The sequence below is a fragment of the Apodemus sylvaticus genome, chromosome 12 (genome assembly GCF_947179515.1).
Source record: "Apodemus sylvaticus chromosome 12, mApoSyl1.1, whole genome shotgun sequence".
NCBI classification, from domain to species: Eukaryota; Metazoa; Chordata; class Mammalia; order Rodentia; family Muridae; genus Apodemus; species Apodemus sylvaticus.
The window spans coordinates 68,097,102-68,116,609 of NC_067483.1; the positions used below are offsets into that span (position 1 = coordinate 68,097,102).

At 37.6% G+C, this 19,508-nt stretch overlaps 1 protein-coding gene across 10 annotated transcripts in view; it reads right to left on the reverse strand.

Annotated features, from left to right (window-relative positions):
* Rabgap1l (RAB GTPase activating protein 1 like) overlaps nucleotides 1-19,508 on the reverse strand; it is a 622,756-nt gene that overhangs the window by 554,140 nt on the left and 49,108 nt on the right. For 5 of the 10 annotated variants that reach the window (XM_052199889.1, XM_052199891.1, XM_052199895.1 and 2 more), the window contains one exon: nucleotides 381-560. In XM_052199889.1, coding sequence (XP_052055849.1) covers nucleotides 381-518 — 138 coding nt within the window. In that variant the 5' untranslated portion in view covers nucleotides 519-560. Of the gene's footprint in view, nucleotides 1-380; nucleotides 561-3,976; nucleotides 3,998-19,508 lie in introns of those variants that run through there. The other 5 variants (XM_052199896.1, XM_052199897.1, XM_052199890.1 and 2 more) reach the window with 3 other exon arrangements.

Genomic DNA, 19,508 nt, shown 5'->3' on the forward strand with positions numbered 1-19,508 from the left:
GATTTCAATTGGAACACAGAAGTAAAAGAAACAAAAACAGTCTAATTTATATAAAAATTAATCATTAAGTTTAATTCACATATTTCTTTTTTTCTATTTCCCATCTATTTCTTCCTCCAATAATTTCTTAAATAACCAAAAGAAAATTGAGGAAAAAAATTTTAAATTAAGCCAAATAATTAGCCTCTGGATGAATAAAACATTAAATATTTTTATTATTATCAAGGTCATCTGAAAGAATCAATCAAACACTTATTTTTATTATCCAGGTCAGTACTTTAAGAAATCCTTCAGTGCTCATCCCCAGATGAGCTCCAAATAGTTGAAAAGTAGAAAGTAATGAAAAACAGTGCCATATTAGAAAAAAGAAGCAGCAATACCTTCAGCTGTGGCCTCCCATCATCCTTTGCAGAAGTGTCATCTGTGTGCTGAGGAACCAAAACAAACTCTTCACTGTTTAGTGTGGCCTCAGAATCAGATGACCCACTAACCTTCTGGAACGAAGCTCTGACCTCCATTTCAGTCCAGCAAACCTCTCTGCCCACATCCACCTGGCACAACTAAAGAGTGAGAAAAGAAAAAGTAGAACCTGATTAAAAACAAACTAAAAATGAACTAAGAAAGCTTTTTTAAATGGTTCATATGAAAAAGAATCTGGGCAAGCAAATTATCTCTAAATTTGTGAGGCCGGCTTCTTAGACTAGGCCACACAGTGGAAATGCATTCTCTCTGCTCTTAACTTTCAGACTAAAAGAATACTGTTAGCTGACAAACACAACCCAGCTGTACCTCAACCAAACAAATTTACCTCTGCTTAACTCTCTATTTTGTTAAGAAATACTAGAGTTTTGTTTGTTTCAATATAGAGAGGGAGGGAGAAAAGCAAGTGTGTGACTAGAAAACAAATTCACACACACACACACACACACACACACACACACACACGAGAAGGGGTGGAGCGGATCCCGTAGTCTCAGCCTCCCAAGTTTGAGACAGAAAAAGCCTTTAAAGCCAGAAGTTTAACACGGCAAAAAAGAAACACATAGTAAAACCCTGTCCAATAAAATACAGATATTCAATTACTTTATTAAATCCAACACATTTCAAAAAACTTAACTCTTAAAGACCAAGTACTACATTTTTAAATAATTTGGGGTTAATGAAGTTGACAAATTAATATAAAATTTAATACTCTAAGGCATGTGTTTTTCTTCCCTGGAGATATTAATATTTTACAACACTCAAAAGGCAAGATTTCATACATCTGTATTCATGTACCTAGTTAGGTCTCAATACTCATATTAAATGAAATTCCATTTTCTTGATAGATCTATAGTCTCACAAAAACTCAAATTTCTAGAAGTTCATAAATTTACTCACACAACTAATTCTGACTAAAGATATTATATACTACATAGCAGACAGCAGACCTAGTCCTGGACTACATGCCTGAAGAAGACTGGACAGGTAGGCATTGTTCCAAAGCTTAAATACTAGTGAGAAAGAGAAAAAAAAAAAAAAAAGCAGAGAGAGGGAGGAGGACGAAGAGGAAGTGGGGACAGCAAGTGAGAAGAGGGGGAGAGCGAGATCGTTCCAACTCTAAAAGTTTGAAGAGAGTAAACAGCAAATGGCAGAGAAACGGTGCAGAGTGTGGTAACTTCAAGTAAGGTGGCAGAAAAGAACACAGAGGAAAAGACATACGCAAAAACCTAAATAAAAAAACAAATCTTAAAGCAAATAACGCGCACTGTGAATAAATAAGTAATGTAATGAGGGCAGGATAGGCAGGGTAGCCTGAAGAAGACCGGACCCTCAGTCCATGGACAGTCCACGAATAAAGTCCCCAGAAATGTTCTTTCAAAGACATCACTTTCCACTGCACAGATTAAATATGGATGCAATATTCCACGTTGCCATTAGGTGGCACTAAAACCATTAATCTTGGCAATAAAAGAAAAATCCAAGTTCAAAATGCACATTTAAAAATTACTTTTCAATGTTAAAAATAAAAATTCCCAGGATTATCCAAACAATAGAAGATTACACTCCTTAGGTAACTGTCATTATTGCTGTTATGTAAGTAAACCACTCTGTAAAACCATTTACCTTCCAGGGTTTTTGTTTGTTTTTTACCACTTTATATGTTGTATCTATGAAACTCCAGCATGAGTTTGTAAGTCATGTCTTTTTCTCTTTTAGCTGCACTTTGCATCTTTACTTGCCAAAGTATCATGTAATCCAAGAATCCTTCTGTGGTCAGTCTCCTCCAATGCACTGTCATGTTTTTCTACCTGACTTCTAAATGTTGAAGTTCTTTCCCCTTGCACACTTGCTGTAGGCATCATCTCACTGTGCTGAATAGAAAATTCATATGTGTCTCTATGCTCACAGTCTCCCAAATTTCTATCCCAACACTTAATGTCCTCTCTAATTACCTGATTTGGAATCCAAATCTCTTGTCATTTCCAAAAAAAAGTATTATCGGTATCTTAAATCAAATGTGACCAAACAGAATTTCTAGTGAACCCTCCATACCTGCTTCTCTCATCTGTGCTTCTCTTTTTAGCAGCTAAGCCTCTTCTACTAACTTAGTCAAACCAGAAACTAGTTGGCATCCTTGCTTCCCTCCACTGCTTCATGCTTCACATCAGCAATAACAGACATGGTCGGCTGCCTGCAAACAAACCATCTATCTCTGGGGAAATACCCCAACAGAAGAAACTGCTGGAAGCGCATATGTAAAAATCAGGGTCAGTTTAAAACCTGAGCCCAAACTAATGTTCACTCTGATACATATGGAACCCAGCCTATACGGCATGCCTTGGCGCAATACTCTCTCGTTAGAGCACCTTAAACCAAATTCCTTTCCACTGTACAGTCAACTCTCAGGATTAGTACATCTTCATCTTCTAGTATTCATTTTCATTCACGCATTTAACACATATTACATAGTCTCTACTATGCACCAGACGCTATACTTGTTAATAAAACCACTGTTGTGTCTGTCTTCCTAAAGCTAACATTCTCATTTAAGATATAGGCAACCTAGGAAAAAAATCAAGATCATACCCTATTATAAGTACTATGAAAGGTGATGAGTGTATGAAAATGCCAAAAGGAAAATGCTTTGTATGCTAATTAGAAATTAATTTTTATTTTTTTTAATTTAGATTTATTTTATTTATATGAGTACACTGTAGCTGTCTTCAGACACACCAGAAGAGGGCATCGGATCCCATTACAGACCATTTGGTTACTGGGATTGAACTCAGGACCTCTGGAAGAGCACTCTGTGCTCTCAATCACTGAGCCATCTCTCCAGCCCCCAAAATAACTAATTTTAAAAATAGATTTGTTTGCATTGCTATTTCAATGGCTCCATGTTTTTCATAGCAGTTGTGTACTGAAGTCTCTAAATCTGTGAAAATAACTTTCTATATAAGTGTTTTATCACATTTTAAGCAGTAACAGCTAAACTAGCCCTGTCTTGAATGTATGAGGCATAAGTGGGTGATAGTCTGTTTGTATCATTTACTACCATAACATTCAAATAAACCTATCAAAAAGTTAAAATGTATCAAAACATAGGCACACAAACATTTACAGACCATACAAGAGAAATATATAAAAATGTAAAAATTCAGGATCTTCAATGTATAAAACAAACTGTAGCACACACCATAAGTCTGAACAACTTTGCAACAACCTTCTACTGATATCATAATGAATGTTCTGAGTGTGACCTAGTCATCTTCCTGTGAGTACTTCGTCTCTGCAAGAAACTGCACGTTACAAGACGTCATCTCCCAGCGTCTGTGCTGGGCATCAGACCAGATACCACCTCCACGACCAAAACAAGGAGAAGACCCACGGGAAGGAAAAGCTCTCTGCCCCAGATAAAGCAGAGAGTGTCAGAACTTCACCAGCGCAATGACAGAACACCTGCAAAGTCCAGGAAAAGCAGACAGGCACTCACCAAAAAAGAAGCCAAGATGAACACAGCTCCTAGGAAGGAAGATAGAAAAGAAAAACAAACCAAAAAAAACCTCCAGAAAGTTCAGCACCGACATAAGCAAAGGAAACACAGAAGCCAACAAAGTCAACAACGCTCTCCTTGCCCCAAGTGCATGCAGCCATCAGCCCACTGGAAGCCGGTCCACCTCACCTTCCCTTCTTGTGCCCCACTACCCCAGGCCCTGGTATTTCCCCTTTTTCTTTCTTTCATTTTTAACAGCAGTTTTGCTTCCTTATACTTTTTAAAAGCATTTTATTTCCATATTTTGTATTATTGGGCCACCATTTTGCCCTTCACTCCCTAACCTGCCATGTTGGGTTTTCTCTCTACTATACTTTTGATAATTGCTACTGCTGTTTTTGCAAACGAGTGGTAAACCTCTTTTCATTTTTACTCCCCTTCTTAAATGTATCTAATTTTGTTTCTAAACATTATCATAGTTAAACAGCCTAGAATCATCTGAGAAGAACCCTTGACTGAGGAGTTTCCCAGATGAGTGGCCTGTAAGCATGTCTGTGAGGGGCTGTCTTCATTACTAACTGATGTCGGAAGGTCCAGCCCACAGTAGGCTGGGCCATACCTATGAAGATGATCCTGAGTTGTATAAGGAAGCTAGCTAGCTAAGCATGAACCTATCTATAAGTCAGCCAGCAAGCAGACTTTCTCTATGGATTTTCCTTCAATTTCTTACTTGAGTTCCTAGCCTGAGTTCTCTCAATGATAGGGTATGGTCTAGATGCAAACCAAATAAATTCCTTCCTCCCCTAACTTGCTTTTTATCAGAATGTTTTTAATCACAGCAACATACATGCATACATACATACATACATACATACATACATACATAACCCATAACATTATTTTACATTAGTATTCCCTGGAGTTGTAGTCAAAAACAATGTATACATGGCTATAATGGACATTAAGTGTCTTTTATCTTGCATAGTTTGACACTGATGGTGTCATAATTGCTTGTTTCATTCTCTACACAAGATATTAAAGAATGAGGCTTCAATCCAAGTCACACATAGTAGAAAGAGAGGCTAAATTCCTGAATGCTGTCCTCTGCCTTCCACGTGGACTCAGAGGTGTATACACACACACACACATACACACACACAGAGAGAGAGAGAGAGAGAGAGAGAGAGAAGGGAGGGAGGGACAGAGGGAGGGAGGAAGGGAGAGAGGAAGAAAATGAAAGAACAAAAGAAAGAAAAATTTTAAAAAGACAATTACAGTTGAAAGCATTGACAATCATGTTAACCAAGAAGAAGAAAGAATAGTACCAGGGATGGAAGACAGGACTGAGAAAATCCTACATTCAAATAACAGCAAGCAAAAAAAAAAAAAAAAAAAAAAAAAAAAAAAAAAAAAAGAGAGAGAGAGAGAGAGAATTACAACTTTGTGGAAGAGATCATAGAGAATTAATATTATCTCTTAAAAGTTTGTGAGAGGGCTAGAGAAATGGCTCAGCGGTTTCAGCAGTTAAGAGCACTGACTGCTATTCCAGAGGTCCTGAGTTCAATTCCCAGCAACCACATGGTAGTCCACAACCACCTGTAATGGATCTGATGCCCTCTTCTGGTGTGTCTGAAGATAGCTACAGTGTGCTTAGATACATTAAATAAATAAATAAATCTTTTTGTTGTTGTTTTTTAAAGAAATAGTTTGTGAGAGATGTGGTATTGTGGCATTGTACTAATGCTAAAACAAGATTACAAGAAAATTATAGACAAATAATCTCTAAAAAAAAAAATACCTCGATATAATAGAAAACCATGCCTAACTAGCACATACAAGTTATATACTATGTATTTAAGACTGGGTCACCATTCAGACCCTTCAGTGGGGTCTGGAGAGATAGATGGCTCAGTAGATAAAATACCTGCCATCTAAGTATTAGGGCCAGAATCTGGATCCCAACCCACCCAAAAGTCAGACACAGCAGTGTGCACCTATATAATCCAGGTGCTGGAGACTCAGAGACAAGCACATTCTGGCAGTTCAAGGCCAGCCAGACTAGCAAGAGAATCTATGTCAAAAAATAAGGTAGATAGTGACTGAGGGAAAAAAAATCCAGCACCAACCTCTAGCATCTACATGCCCAAGCACCAAAGGGTAAATACCCACACCACACTCACACCACATACACACACAAAAATGCTATCAATATAATCAAATGTATCAAAAGATGAAAGAAAATCATAGCTAACTCAACTAATAAAATATAACTGACAAAATTCAATACCTATTTATGAATAAAGTTCTCACCAAAACAACTTTTTAAGAGAACTTTCTCTACTTAATGAAACAAAATAAAAATCCAACAACTAGCAAAAACCTAGACATATTACCTCCCAGATTGCATCAGTGAAATGGTTTCCTGTCTTATATTCTGCCTTAACACCCTATGTCTTACTCATATATCACCTGAAAATCAAAGTAAAAATCTTCAAGAAAGAAAAAGAAACCCTTCTTCTAGAACTAATGGGTAACTAAGTACAGAAAGACTGTAGAACTCAGAACTCACATACGGAAACAAGCTTCTTCCCTACACACAACAAAGTGAGCTCCGTAAGACAACACTGGGGTCAAGAAGATAGCACAGGCAATAAAGTGCTTGACCCACAAGCACAGGACCCAGATTTGATTTTCACAACCCAGAAAAAGGGTCAGACAGCATTCCACACACTTGTACCTCCAACATTGTGGAGACGGGGGCGGGGGTGTCCCTTGGAGCTCACAGGGCCAGGCAGTCTAGACAAATCAATGAGCTCCAGGTTCCGTGAGAACCTGTCTCAAAAAATTAGGTGGAAGCAAAGCACGTTGGTGTGAGCCTTTATTTCCAGCACTTGGGAGGCAGAGGCAGGCAGATCTCTGAGCTCCGGGCCAGCCTGGTCTATGAAATGAGCTCCAGGACAGCTAAGGCTACAAAGAGAAACATTGCTTTGAAAAACAAATATAAAAAATAAAAATTATGTCAAAAGTTATTGAGGAAGATGCACAACTCCAACCTCTGGCCTCCATTTATACAAACACATGCATATGTACACACGCACATGAGAAATAAAGAGGAAGTGTACAAAACTGCTTTCTAAAAATACAGGTATAATATGACAAAATATACAGGATCTATATAGAGAAACTTAAAAAAACACTAAGGAAAAATTTTAATTATTACATTAATTATGTTTGTACATGTGTGCATGTTTGTGTGTACATGCATGCTATTATGTACATGTAGAAATCAGAGAACAACTTGTAGAAGCTGGTTCTCTCCACCGTGTGTGTCCTGAGATCAAACTCACATTGTCAGGCTTAGCAGCAAGCACCTTTACTGCTTAGCCATCTCACAGACCTAGAAAGATGTTTTCAAAGATCTAAATAATTTATAGATGCTCACTGAGCACTTACCTATAAGGCAGACCACTAAACTATCTGCAGTACAGCAAGGATTGTGTCTACTTTTACTTTTTCACCAACATATGCTTAGAAAATGACTAAAAACAGCATTGGCTCAATAAATATTTCTCTTAATAGAAGAATGAATTATTTCAATAATGAAGCATGGGCTCCTACATCAGGTAGAAAATTGGATTAAATTGTTTCAGCTGGGCAGTGGCGGCACACACCTTTAATCCCGGCATTCAGGAGGCAGAGGCAGATGGATCTCTGAGTTCAAGGTCCATCTGGACTACAGAATGAATTCCAGGACAGCCAAGGTTACACAAAAAAACTGTCATCATCATCATCATCATCATCATCATCATAATATCCAGTTAGTTCTTGACCTACATTCCAATAAACCATCTCAAATATAACTCACTGAATTATTACATAGAAGTTTGTTAAACCAAAATATGAATTGTCTCTTTATTTATAGCAATCTATTTTAGAGCAAGACCATTTGAAAAATTATTGGATATCTTTTAATTATGGAGCTCACAGTTTTGTAAACTCAAGATGGATTCCAATTTCAACGTGCATAGCCAAGAAATCAGCACATAAAAAAATCAAGTCTGTTTCTAAAGGAATTTTATAATTATAACACTAAATCAGAATCAGAATATAAAGTCTGCCAAAGGGTTTTCATGTCTCTCTAGGTGCTTGTGTCTTTTATGTTTTTAAAAATACAAGGTACTATAATCTAAACATAAACATTTTTATTTTCTAGGCATCTTAAAGGTATACAAAAATAAAATGTTCCAGGCAATGTGTTGTGTGGGTGTGTATGACTATACTCATGAATGTGTGTGTGTGTGTGCACGAGTGTTTCCCTCCCATTTCCTGCTGTTCTAATCTTAAAGGAACTCAATGATTATCTTGGCTACACTCACTAGTGTAAAGATACACCAACCCCATCCCACTCCCCATATATCAATAATAACTCTACCAATTGTACTAGGTCAAACAACTTTCAATTTTTAGCTTAATTCAATACTATTTTCACTAAATGATCAATGATACCCAAATCCATACCTCACATGGATGCTTAGAACCCAAATTTTCATATACATACTATAAACAGTATAACAACATTCAACAAAGTCTACCGAGAAGCTGTTTTCTTCCCAAATAACTGAACACTTGCAAAAGCATGAAATTGTAGATCACACAATCTAATTTCCTTCTGTGCCAAACGTGGTTAACATTCTGCATTGTTAAGTTGTGAACTGCATCTATTCATATTTAAGTTTCTTGAACCAAAATAGAAACAGAAAAACGTAAGTGGGAGTCAAAATCACATAAACTGGGAGGACTGTTAGCATAAGAACTAGAATGAATACAGAACACCCCTTACACTTGTGGAAGATGAAATAAGTGTTCACTTATAAACAAGTGGATATAAATAATATGGGACATTTGCCAACCAAAATCCTTCTGTGTTTCTACTCAAGGATAAGCCTTCACTGGAATCAAACTACATGTGCTTTTTTTTTTTAAACTGTATAGTTTTATTAAAAATAAATGAGTGCTGTAATATGTAACATGTAATATCAGCACTCAGAAGACAGAAGTACACACTGCAGGATTTGTGGATGGGCCTCCTATGTGGTGGCATGGACAAGGAAGAGATACCCTCCTCCCCCTCTCCCCTCACTGCCTGCAGCAGACGGAGACCTAGTCCAGAAGCCATGATAGCAGGAGAGCTGCCCTGGCCCTCAACAGCTGGGCACTCATTAGAGTGAGCCCTGCATCTCACCAGAGCAGCACCATAGAGCTGATCCTGACAGCTAGGGTGTGGGTGAGCAGGCCCAGAGTGTGTGAGAATATGAATGAATAGGTGGGTGGGCAAGGGAGAGACACCCTTCTCCACCCTCACCCTTTGCCACCTATAGCAGGCAGAAGAGCTGGCCCTGGGGTCATGAGAGCAGGAGAACTGTCCCTGCCCCTCACCTGCTGTACAACTTAAGAGAGCAGGTTATACACCTTTCCCGAACAGCACAGGAGAACTAGCCCTAGATGTGGGGGTTGCAGGTAAGCCATCTGCAGAAGTGTGAACTCACCTGCAAAAAGTAAGTCAAGTCACTCTTGACTCGTGAGTGTGGACATTTTAATTTTCTAGGCATCTTAAAGGTACATAAAAAGAAAGTGCTACAGGCAATCTGGTGTGTAGGTGTGTATGTGATAATATATATGAGTGAGTGAGTGTGTGTGTGTATGTATGTGTGAGTGTGTGTGTGAGTGTGTGTGTGTGTGTGTGTGTGTGTGTGTGTGTATCCCATCCCTCATCCCTTAGTATCTATGGCAGGTAGAAGAGCTCACCCCGGGTCATGAGACTGAGAAAAATGGCCATACCCTCACCAACTACAACTCTTCAGAAAAGCATGCCCTGCACCTCATCTGGGCAGCAGGGTAGAGCTGTACTTGCTTTCTGGCCCCAAGGGCATGAGAGCTTGTGGGCTGACCAACCCAGATACCTTTCACATCCAGAGATCCAGGGCTTTCAATTAGCCCACCCCAACATCTACCCCGTTAATGAACTGCAGGAGTGGATGATGAAACTGGTCCTACAAATCCAAAATTACGGAATCTCCATGACACAGGGCAACAACAGAATATCCAAGAGGAATCCAAGTCAGGGTCCAGCACTGATAGAGTGGCAGAAGCTAGAGGCCTTGCCATATCAAACCAAGGGTCACTGCAATGAACATTTGCAAGCAAGGAAATATGGACAAAAGGGTATACCATGGGACACACTATGACACACTAAAGCTTCCACAACAAGGTATTTTTAGTATGTGGGAGGTGTAGTACAAGGGTGATGGGAAGATACAAGGAGAGGTGGAGGTGAGTGGGACTGGGATGCATGATGCGGAATTCACAAAGGAGAAAAAAGGAAATTCACAAAGAACCAATAAAAAGTTAAATAATAAATAAATAGTATGAGGGCTGAAAAGGCTGCTCAGTTATTAAGTACTCATCTCAGAAGCATGAAGACCTGAGTATGATACACAGAGAACCATGTAAAAACTCCAAGTATGACGGATTGCACTTACAATCCCAATGCTAGGGAGACAAGCAGATTCCTGACACTCACTGGCCAGCAAATCTGCCAATGAATGCCCATGTATCAAAGTAGGCGGGCCATGTGGAGGACACACAAGGTGGTACACTGAACTATACACACATACAGAGGCAAAGAAAAAGCTCTTGATGGTTCTCTACTTAAAGTATTTTATCATTTTGGTATCATACAAAGTATCCATCCTCATTACTGCCCCCACATCACTGGTCATACTTCTGCAGCTCATCATCTACAATTCTCCCTTGTGCCCTCAATTCCAGCTATAATGATCTTCTTCTTAGCCTGAAACAAAGCTGACAGACTTTTTTTGTCTCCTCACAAGAAACAGTCTTCTCTCAGATACCTAATTGTCTACCATTAGCCTCCCACTAATCTGTTTGCACCAATATCCTCTTGAGAGATCTGCTCTGATCACCTCATCTAACATTGCTTCCCATAAGCACTGAATTCTAGTCCCCCTTCATCTTACTCTATTTCTCTTCTTTTCAGCATATACTTTTTCCTAATATTTAACCTAATTTATTTCTGTATTGAATTTACTGTTTATTATTTTTTCTTTCATAGTACACTACATTGTCAAAGGTTTATAACTGATTTTGTCAACTTGATAAGATTAAGAGCTACCTAAGACTCTTTGGGAACACCTCTAAGTATGTCTGTGATGGTAGTTCCAGAGACAATATGACCATAATGGCTCCATTAATTGATACATATTATGATAGCATTATTGAAAGCTGATAAAGAGTAAGAGATACGGCCTAGTTGGAAGAACAAGGTCATTGGAAATGGGTCTTTGTCCTTTTCATGTATCCTCCTCACACCACCTCTTGTTAGCCACAAAGATGCTCCCCCTCCACATATCCACACTGTCTTTAGATGTTTTGCCCAAGTGCATGGCTAAACAATTACAGACTAAAATCTCTGAAACCATGATCCAAACTAATAAACCTTAACCTCTTAGTTAAGTTGTTTTCTTGGGCACTTTTGTCACTACAATAAAAAAGTAACTAACATATCATGAATATTTATTCATGGATGCAATCCAGCCACCTTGAGAATATTTGACACATAGAAGTCACTCAAGTATGTTCTGCATGCATGCATGCATACATACATACATACATACAATCATACATACATGCATACATACATAAAGATGGGGTGAATTCAGTTTTTGCAAATTTAGGAACACCCAGAGCCTCACAAGCTCGTCAAAGTTGTGTCCTTGTTTTTATTTTTGTATCTGAAATGCTGTGTTTTCTCTGTGAAACCTTCTGTAGAATAGGAGATATAAACATAAAGGAACAAAAATCATTAACCATCTGACACCAGGGCACATGTGCAATACTGAGCTACATGCCCAGCCATTAAAGAATAGAATCCACACTCTCTTCCTTTTTTCCCTCTCCCTCCCTCCCTGCCTCTCTGCAAATGTACCACTTGTGGGGAAAACAACAACAACAACAACAACAACAATGAAAAGTGGATAGTTCGTGCTAATAAGGAACTATTTTTGAGAATGTATGTGTTATTATAAAGAAAACCTTGTTTTTTAGAATTATATACTAAAATAGCTACAAAAGTAAAACTGCCTTATGTTTTCCTTGTAAGTAGAATAAAAGGTACAATCATACCACCACCTGCTAAAGGTGCTAAAGGTCATGGGACTATTTATATCATTACTTCTAACTTTCAAAATGTTTTAAAATTTGCCATATGAGTTTTAGAAACTTAAAATCAAGGTAATAATAATAATATGGAAAACTAATTTAGCCACCACCAAACACACACACATACACACCAGCACACACCCCGTGAGACTAAGAGAGCTTGCAGAGCAATTAAAGAGTACTCACTTCTTTTCCAGAAGACCAGATTTTATTGCCAGTACTCACAAGGCAGTTCACAACCATCCATAACTGGTCCCAGCATATTCAGGGGATTTGATAACCTCTCTACTATCAGGATACACATGATACACAGACATGCATGCAAACAAAGCACTCACATACACGAAATTTAAAAGTTTTCTAAGTAACAAGTATATTCTGGAACATATGGCATCTAAATAAAATAAACAATAAAAGGATAAAATATATTTCACAATTAAAGGGCATCTTCAGAAATTATTAGAATAAATGGATGAATATTAAGAAATAAAGGCTAAACACATACTTCTTTCTGAGGCAAGGAAAGGTGATAATTAAAATTATGACCCCTATTTACCTATAATAGGTCTAGAGAAGAGATTTATCCAAATAAGCAAAAGCACAGTGACCAAAGCACTTGACAAGCAAGCTTGACAACCCAAGCTAGATCTGAGAACCATGTAAAAGTGGAAGAGAACCAACTTCATAAAGGTGTTATCTATTCTACACACTCTCACTCCCATGCACAACAGACACAAATGCACTCCATAATTTTTCAACACAACCGTATTTAGGCAATGTGGGATTTGAAGGTGACGTTATGAAGTCATAAGTTTTAATAAATGGGATTAGCACCTACAAGACAGCACTCCACAATTTTCACTCCTTTTGCCATATAACCAAACAATATTCTTCCCCTATACAGAATATACCAACATGCTATAGTAGAAGTAGGCATCACCCTCATGAGACACCAAACTACCATATTCAGACTACCCAGCTTCCAGAACAATGAGAAAAAGAAATTTTCTAGTTTATAAATTATCCAATTCTAGGTGGTTTGGTACAGTGACACTAAGTACTAAAACAGACAGTTTATTCAAAACATGAGTACATGATATGATTATTCAATAAAATCAATTGCATGGGGAAAATAATTTAATTAGTCCCTACTTAAAATCCTATTTGATACAAATTTCCAAAGAATTCTGGCCAGATATGGTCATCAATGGCTATTCAGCACTTAGGAGACAGAGATAGGAGAATGGATTATAAGATCAAGGTCAGCCCAGATGTCCCTCAACAGAGGAATGGATACAGAAAATGTGGTTTATATACACAATGGAGTACTATTCAGCCATTAGAAACAATGAATTCATGAAATTCTTAGACAAATGAATGGAACTGGAGAACATCATCCTAAGTGAGGTAACCCAGTCTCAAAAGAACACTCATGGTATGCACTCACTGATAAATGAATATTAGCCTAGAAGCTTGGAATACCCAAGACACAATTCACATATCAAATGATGCCCAAGAAGAAGGAAGGAGTGGCCCCTGGTCCTGGAAAGGCTCAGTGCAGCAGTGTAGGGGAATACCAGGACAGGGAAGTGGGAAGGGTGATTGGGGAACAGGGGGAGGGAAGACGGCTTATGGGACTTTCGGGAAGGGGGGGATCCAGGAAAGGGAAAATCACTTGAAATGTAAATAAAGAATATATGGAATAAAAAAAAAAGATCAAGGTCAGCTTAGGTTATATGAAACCATGTTTCCAAAATAACAGTTTAACTATTGTTTTTATTTTTCTTCTTAAATAGCTAAGAGGAAATGATGACTATTTCCAATAGCAGCATAGGAAAGAGCTAAATATACAGCAAAAGAAAACAAAATACCAAAAAAGACCAATAAATTTAACTCCATCAAAATTTAAAACTTCTGCACATCAAAGTGTAAGGAACAAGTTTAAAGACAAAAGTATTGAAACATTTAAACGTGACAAATCGGTAGTATCTTAAGTCTACAATAAGCCTTTAATAATAAAGAGTAACAGTCCAATCAAAATGAAATAAAGGATATAAAATAAGAATAACCAATAAACGACTGCTTTCTAACAAGCATTCTCTACTTCCCTCAACCATGTAGGGATTAGGTTGAAGGGTAGGTCTCTGGCTTGACTCTAAGCCAGTTAACCTAACAGTCTTTAGTGGTTTGTTCAAAGAAACACAGAACCTTATGCCAAGTAAGTGTTTTCCTGATAAGAGTCAAGCAAATAGTAAGGGAAATAACCTCTCATTAGAGAACTGGAAGAGAATGCAACAGCACTGCTTCTGGATAGCATGATATATGGATGTGAAGTCTACTGGAGAAGAAATTATCAGGAAAAAAGAATAAAAATTTAAATTAAAAAAAGGTTCTAAAAAGGCTTAAAAATAAAACATAAATAAGACTTTGCTAAAGAACCATAAGATATAATTTATAGGTAGCAGAATGTGGTGATCTGAATATGCTTGGCCCATGGAAATGGCACTATTGGGATATGTGGCCTTGTAGGAGAAAGTGTGTCACTATGGGGATGAGGTTTGAGGTCTCCTCCTATGCTCAGGCCCTGCCCAGTATGGATAATAAGTCTCCTATGTGATTGCCTTGAGGAGAGTCTTCTCCTGGTGGCCTTTAGATCAAGATATAGCACTCTTGGCTCCTCCAACACCATATCTGCCTGCATGCTGCCACGCACTATAATGGCCTGAACCTCTCAAACTGTAAACCAGTACCAGGCAAATGTTTTCCTTTATAAGAGTTACTCTAGTCATGGTGTCTCTTCACTGCAATGAAACCTAAACTAAGACATGGAAGAATTATATATTTGTATAGATCAAGAGTAAAAAATAGTTAACCAGAAAATAACACTTAAAATACTAAGATATACAAAATGCTAGGATCTGTGCTTATTATTCACCTTTGGATATTCAAAGTTAAACCTTTCTATCTTGCTGTCCAAAGAATGTAAATGATAACAACCTCTACAAACCGTAACAGAAAATATTTAAACAATAAAGGGGTCAAAATTCTATTCAAATTAAGATAATTATTTAGAAAATATACATCAGAATATAAAATGCTTGCACTACTATAAGCTGGTAAGAAAAACGACCATCTTCAGCCTATAAAAAATGAACATTTTATAATAAAACATAATAAGTAATACAAGAGATAGAGGATGGTAAAAAAATATTCCACGATATCATTACAAAAGGGGGGATGATCGCACAGGCATCAGCAGTGGACATCTGCAAAACAGTATTAACCAGACATGACAACAGCGTTGTACAAACAAACATACCAAAGGCTATGATGGCATGCAAAAAAAAAAAAAAAAAAAAAAAAAAAAACCATGCAAAATCACAGCCTGGATAGAGAAAGGATTTTAAGTAGCTGAGGAGCTACTGATAACTGAGGGCAACTAAAGAGAGCTAGAGTTGTTTTGCTTTGCTTTGTTTTTCTGGGATGCAGCCACTGAGAAGCTACCTATCTATACTGCAATAGATAGATGCTCCTATTCACACATACAGGGAGCATTAAGTAGACTCAATTAAAAGGAAACAAAGCACAAAAAGTTGGAGAAGAAAAGTAGTGGATGGGATAGAAGAACTGAAAAGAAGGACGCATGGGGTAGATTTGATCAAAACACATTATATGTTTGTATAAAATTCTCAGATAATATAAAAATGTTAAGAAAAATATTTCACTGAACAACATTCATCTATCCTTATGGCAAAGTCATGCAAAAATCATGTTTTTCTACCTTCTCGGGAGGTAGAGAGATGGTTCAGCAGTTAAGAGTTCTTACTGCTCTTCTAGAGGTCCTGAGTTCAATTCCCAGAAACCACATAATGTCTCACATAATGTCATACATTCCATATGTAATGGAATCTGATGCCCTCTGCTGGTGTGTCTGAAGACAGCTGCAGTGTACTCATGTTCTTCTACCTTCTCTAATTCCAAAATAGACTAAAAGTTAAATTTATACAGAAAGATATACTTAAGAATGTACTGAGATTGGTAAGACAGCTCCTCCAAAGATCCTGCAATTAGAAGCCATGCTAGGCATCAGGAACTAAAATAAAATAAATAACTAGATGACCAACCACTGTAAAATAAAACTAAACAAAGCAAACTGCAAACTTCTAATTAGGAGTCAAAGGAAAAACAAAAACTAATTTTCCCAAAGTAAAGGGAAAAAAAACAAATATAAGTTAAATAAAATGCATGCCTTTCTGCAAACATATACTCTATAAGCAGGAATGTGACACATGACTTCAATCTTAGGACCTGAGAGGCTGGGACAGGAAGATTACAAATTTGAAGCCAGCCTAGACAACATTCCAAGACCTGAGTCAAAACAAACAAACAAAAAATAAATAAAGAAAGAAAGAACTTTCTACCTCATGTTAGAGAGCGGCAAGCATTTTCTGAATCTACTAAAATCCAAACAATTGCGTCTTTTCAAAAGTAAATTTTATGGTATGTGAATTATATCTTAAACATTAGTAACTAGAGCTGAGAAGATGACAAGGTAGTTTAGAGTACTATTTGCTCTTTCAGAGGACCTGAGTTTAATTCTCAGCACTCATATGGTAGCTCACAGAAATCACACTTCTTCTGACCTCCATGGGCACATGGAACACATACATGCATGCAGACAAAACATTTATACACATAAATCAAAGGAAATAAATCTTTAAAAATTTAAAAATTAAATATATATTAAATATATATTATAGCAGGTTAAATGGCTACTGTTTACCAGAAATGCTGTGGTTAGCAAGAATATGCCATCAAATCCACATATCTGTGTAAAATTAAGTTTCTCTTCTCAAAAAATGGGAGAACACAGAAGTACATATTTTGTCTCTGTGACAAACCACAACAGCTTTGCTAACAACTCTGCATAAGCACATCTCTAGTACATCAGAAAACTTTGTAAACCCAAACTATATTTTAGTTAGAGATCTTGTAGGTTTTTTGATCGTTATTGGTTTTTTTGTTTTGGTTTTTTTTTTTTTTTATTAGTCACTAGTTGTCTTAGGGTTTCTATTCCTGCACAAACATTATGACCAAGAAATATGTTGGGGAGGAAAGGGCTTATTGAGCTTACACTTTCCACATTGCTATTGATCACCAAAGGAAGTCAGGACTGTAACTCAAGCAGGTCAGGAAGCAGAAGCTGGTGCATGGAGGGATGTTTCTTACTGGCTTGCTTCCCCTGGCTTGCTTCCCCTGGCTTGCTCAGCCTGCTCTCTTACAGAACCCAAGACTACCAGCCCAGGGATGGTACCACCCACAGGGGGCCCTCTCCCTTAGATCACTAATTGAGAAAATGCCCCACAGCTGGATCTCATGGAGGGATTTCCCCAACTGAAGCTCCTTTCTCTGTGATAACTCCAGCCTGTGTCAAGTTGACACACAAAACCAGCCAGGACACTAGTGTTTAGCAAATTCTAGATGATGAATCAATCCCCTTGAGGGAAAACTGCTTACCTTTTTGCACACCTATGCTGAACAAAAAAAAAAAAAAAAAAAAAAAAAAAAAAAAAAAAAAAAATCCACTGACTTCACAGTGTACTATGAAAAGAGTAATTCACTTAATATAATTATCTCCTGTTTTTCCTCTGTGAAAAAGCTCCAGTGGATGGTACTGACATTCTCTCATGTATGGGTCTTACACAGTTTACATATCTAGATACATAAAATCATGTATGTACTGCTGTCATGAAAGCATCGAATCTGTGTGGGGTCTGGCAGATAGTAGGAGGGGTAAAATGGGGAGGAAGGGGGATTAGAAGTGACTTGGGGGAACATACATGAAAATGGTCTCATGTGACCCAACCTAACAGATTTTAAAATAAGTCATTTGCCAACTATGATTAGGGGTTTGTGTTATCGAGGCAACCTCACCTCAAGAAAGCAGATGACTACCACTGCTACATTATACTCTAAGGTCTAGAGACAACCTCCTATAAGCCAGGACAGAAAGCAGTTAGAGAATTCAAATAGCATTCTGTGATCCTGAGAACAAGCCAATATTACTTTTACATGGTTTCACAAAAATAAATAAAAGAACATTAAAAAGTATACTCTGCAATTAGTTTTACTTTAGGGTCTGTCAGATTACTCAGCTGGTAGAGGCACTTCTCTGCAGGCCTGGCAGCATGGTTCTACAAAGAGCCAGAGACATCACCTCAGAGTTGTCTCTCATCTCCATAAGCTATGAGCCTGACTATGTACACAGACACACAAATTTTTATGTTTTATTCCACATCAAAATATTTTAAGTAGATGCTGTTTTTATTTTGTTAATTTTAGTTTTCTGTTTTGGGGGGTTTTTTTGTTTTGTTTTTTGTTTTTTGTTTTTTTAGGTACTATCAATAAAACCCAATTAAATTTGTCTTATGCATGGTAGGCAAGCTCTCTTTCTGAACTAACATCCTTGTCTTTTTTCTTTTTCCTTTTCTTTACTGTTGTTGTTATTGTTGTTGTTGTTGTTGTTGTTGTGATGGTGGTGGAGGTGGTGGTGGTGGGGATGGTCTGGACTGGTTTGTTTTGTCTTATTTTGTTTTTAAAAGGGTCTTCCTAAGCTGCCTGTAGTCTTGCTTTTCTTTTCTTTTCTTTTTTTTATTGAATATAATCTTCACTAACATTTCAAATGCTAAAACCTTTCCCAGTTCCCCCCTCCCTGAAAACCCCCAACCGTTTCTCCCACCCCCTGCCTCCAAGTATGAAGAAGATCTCAGAAGATAGAAAGATCTCCCATGCTCATGGATTGGCAGGATTAATATAGTAAAAATGGCCATCTTGCCGAAAGCTATCTACAGATTCAATGCAATTCCCATCAAAATCCCAAATCAGTTCTTCATAGATATAGGAAGAGCAATTCTCAAATTCATCTGGAATAACAAAAAAAAAAAAAAAAAAAAAAAAAACCCAGACAGCAAAAACTATCCTCCACACCAAGAGATCTCCTGAGGTAATCACCATCCCTGACCTCAAGCTCTACTATAGAGCAATAGTGATAAAAACTGTTTGGTACTGATACAGAGACAGGCAGGAAGATCAATGGAACAGAACTGAAGACCCAGAAAAGAACCCACACACCTATGGTCACTTGATATTTGGCAAAGGAGCTAAAAACATCCAGTAGAAAAAAGACAGCATGCAGAAGAATGCAAATCGACCCATTCTTATCTCCAAGTCCAAGTCCAAGTGGATCAAGGACCTACACATAAAACCAGACACACTGAAGCTTATAGAGGAGAAA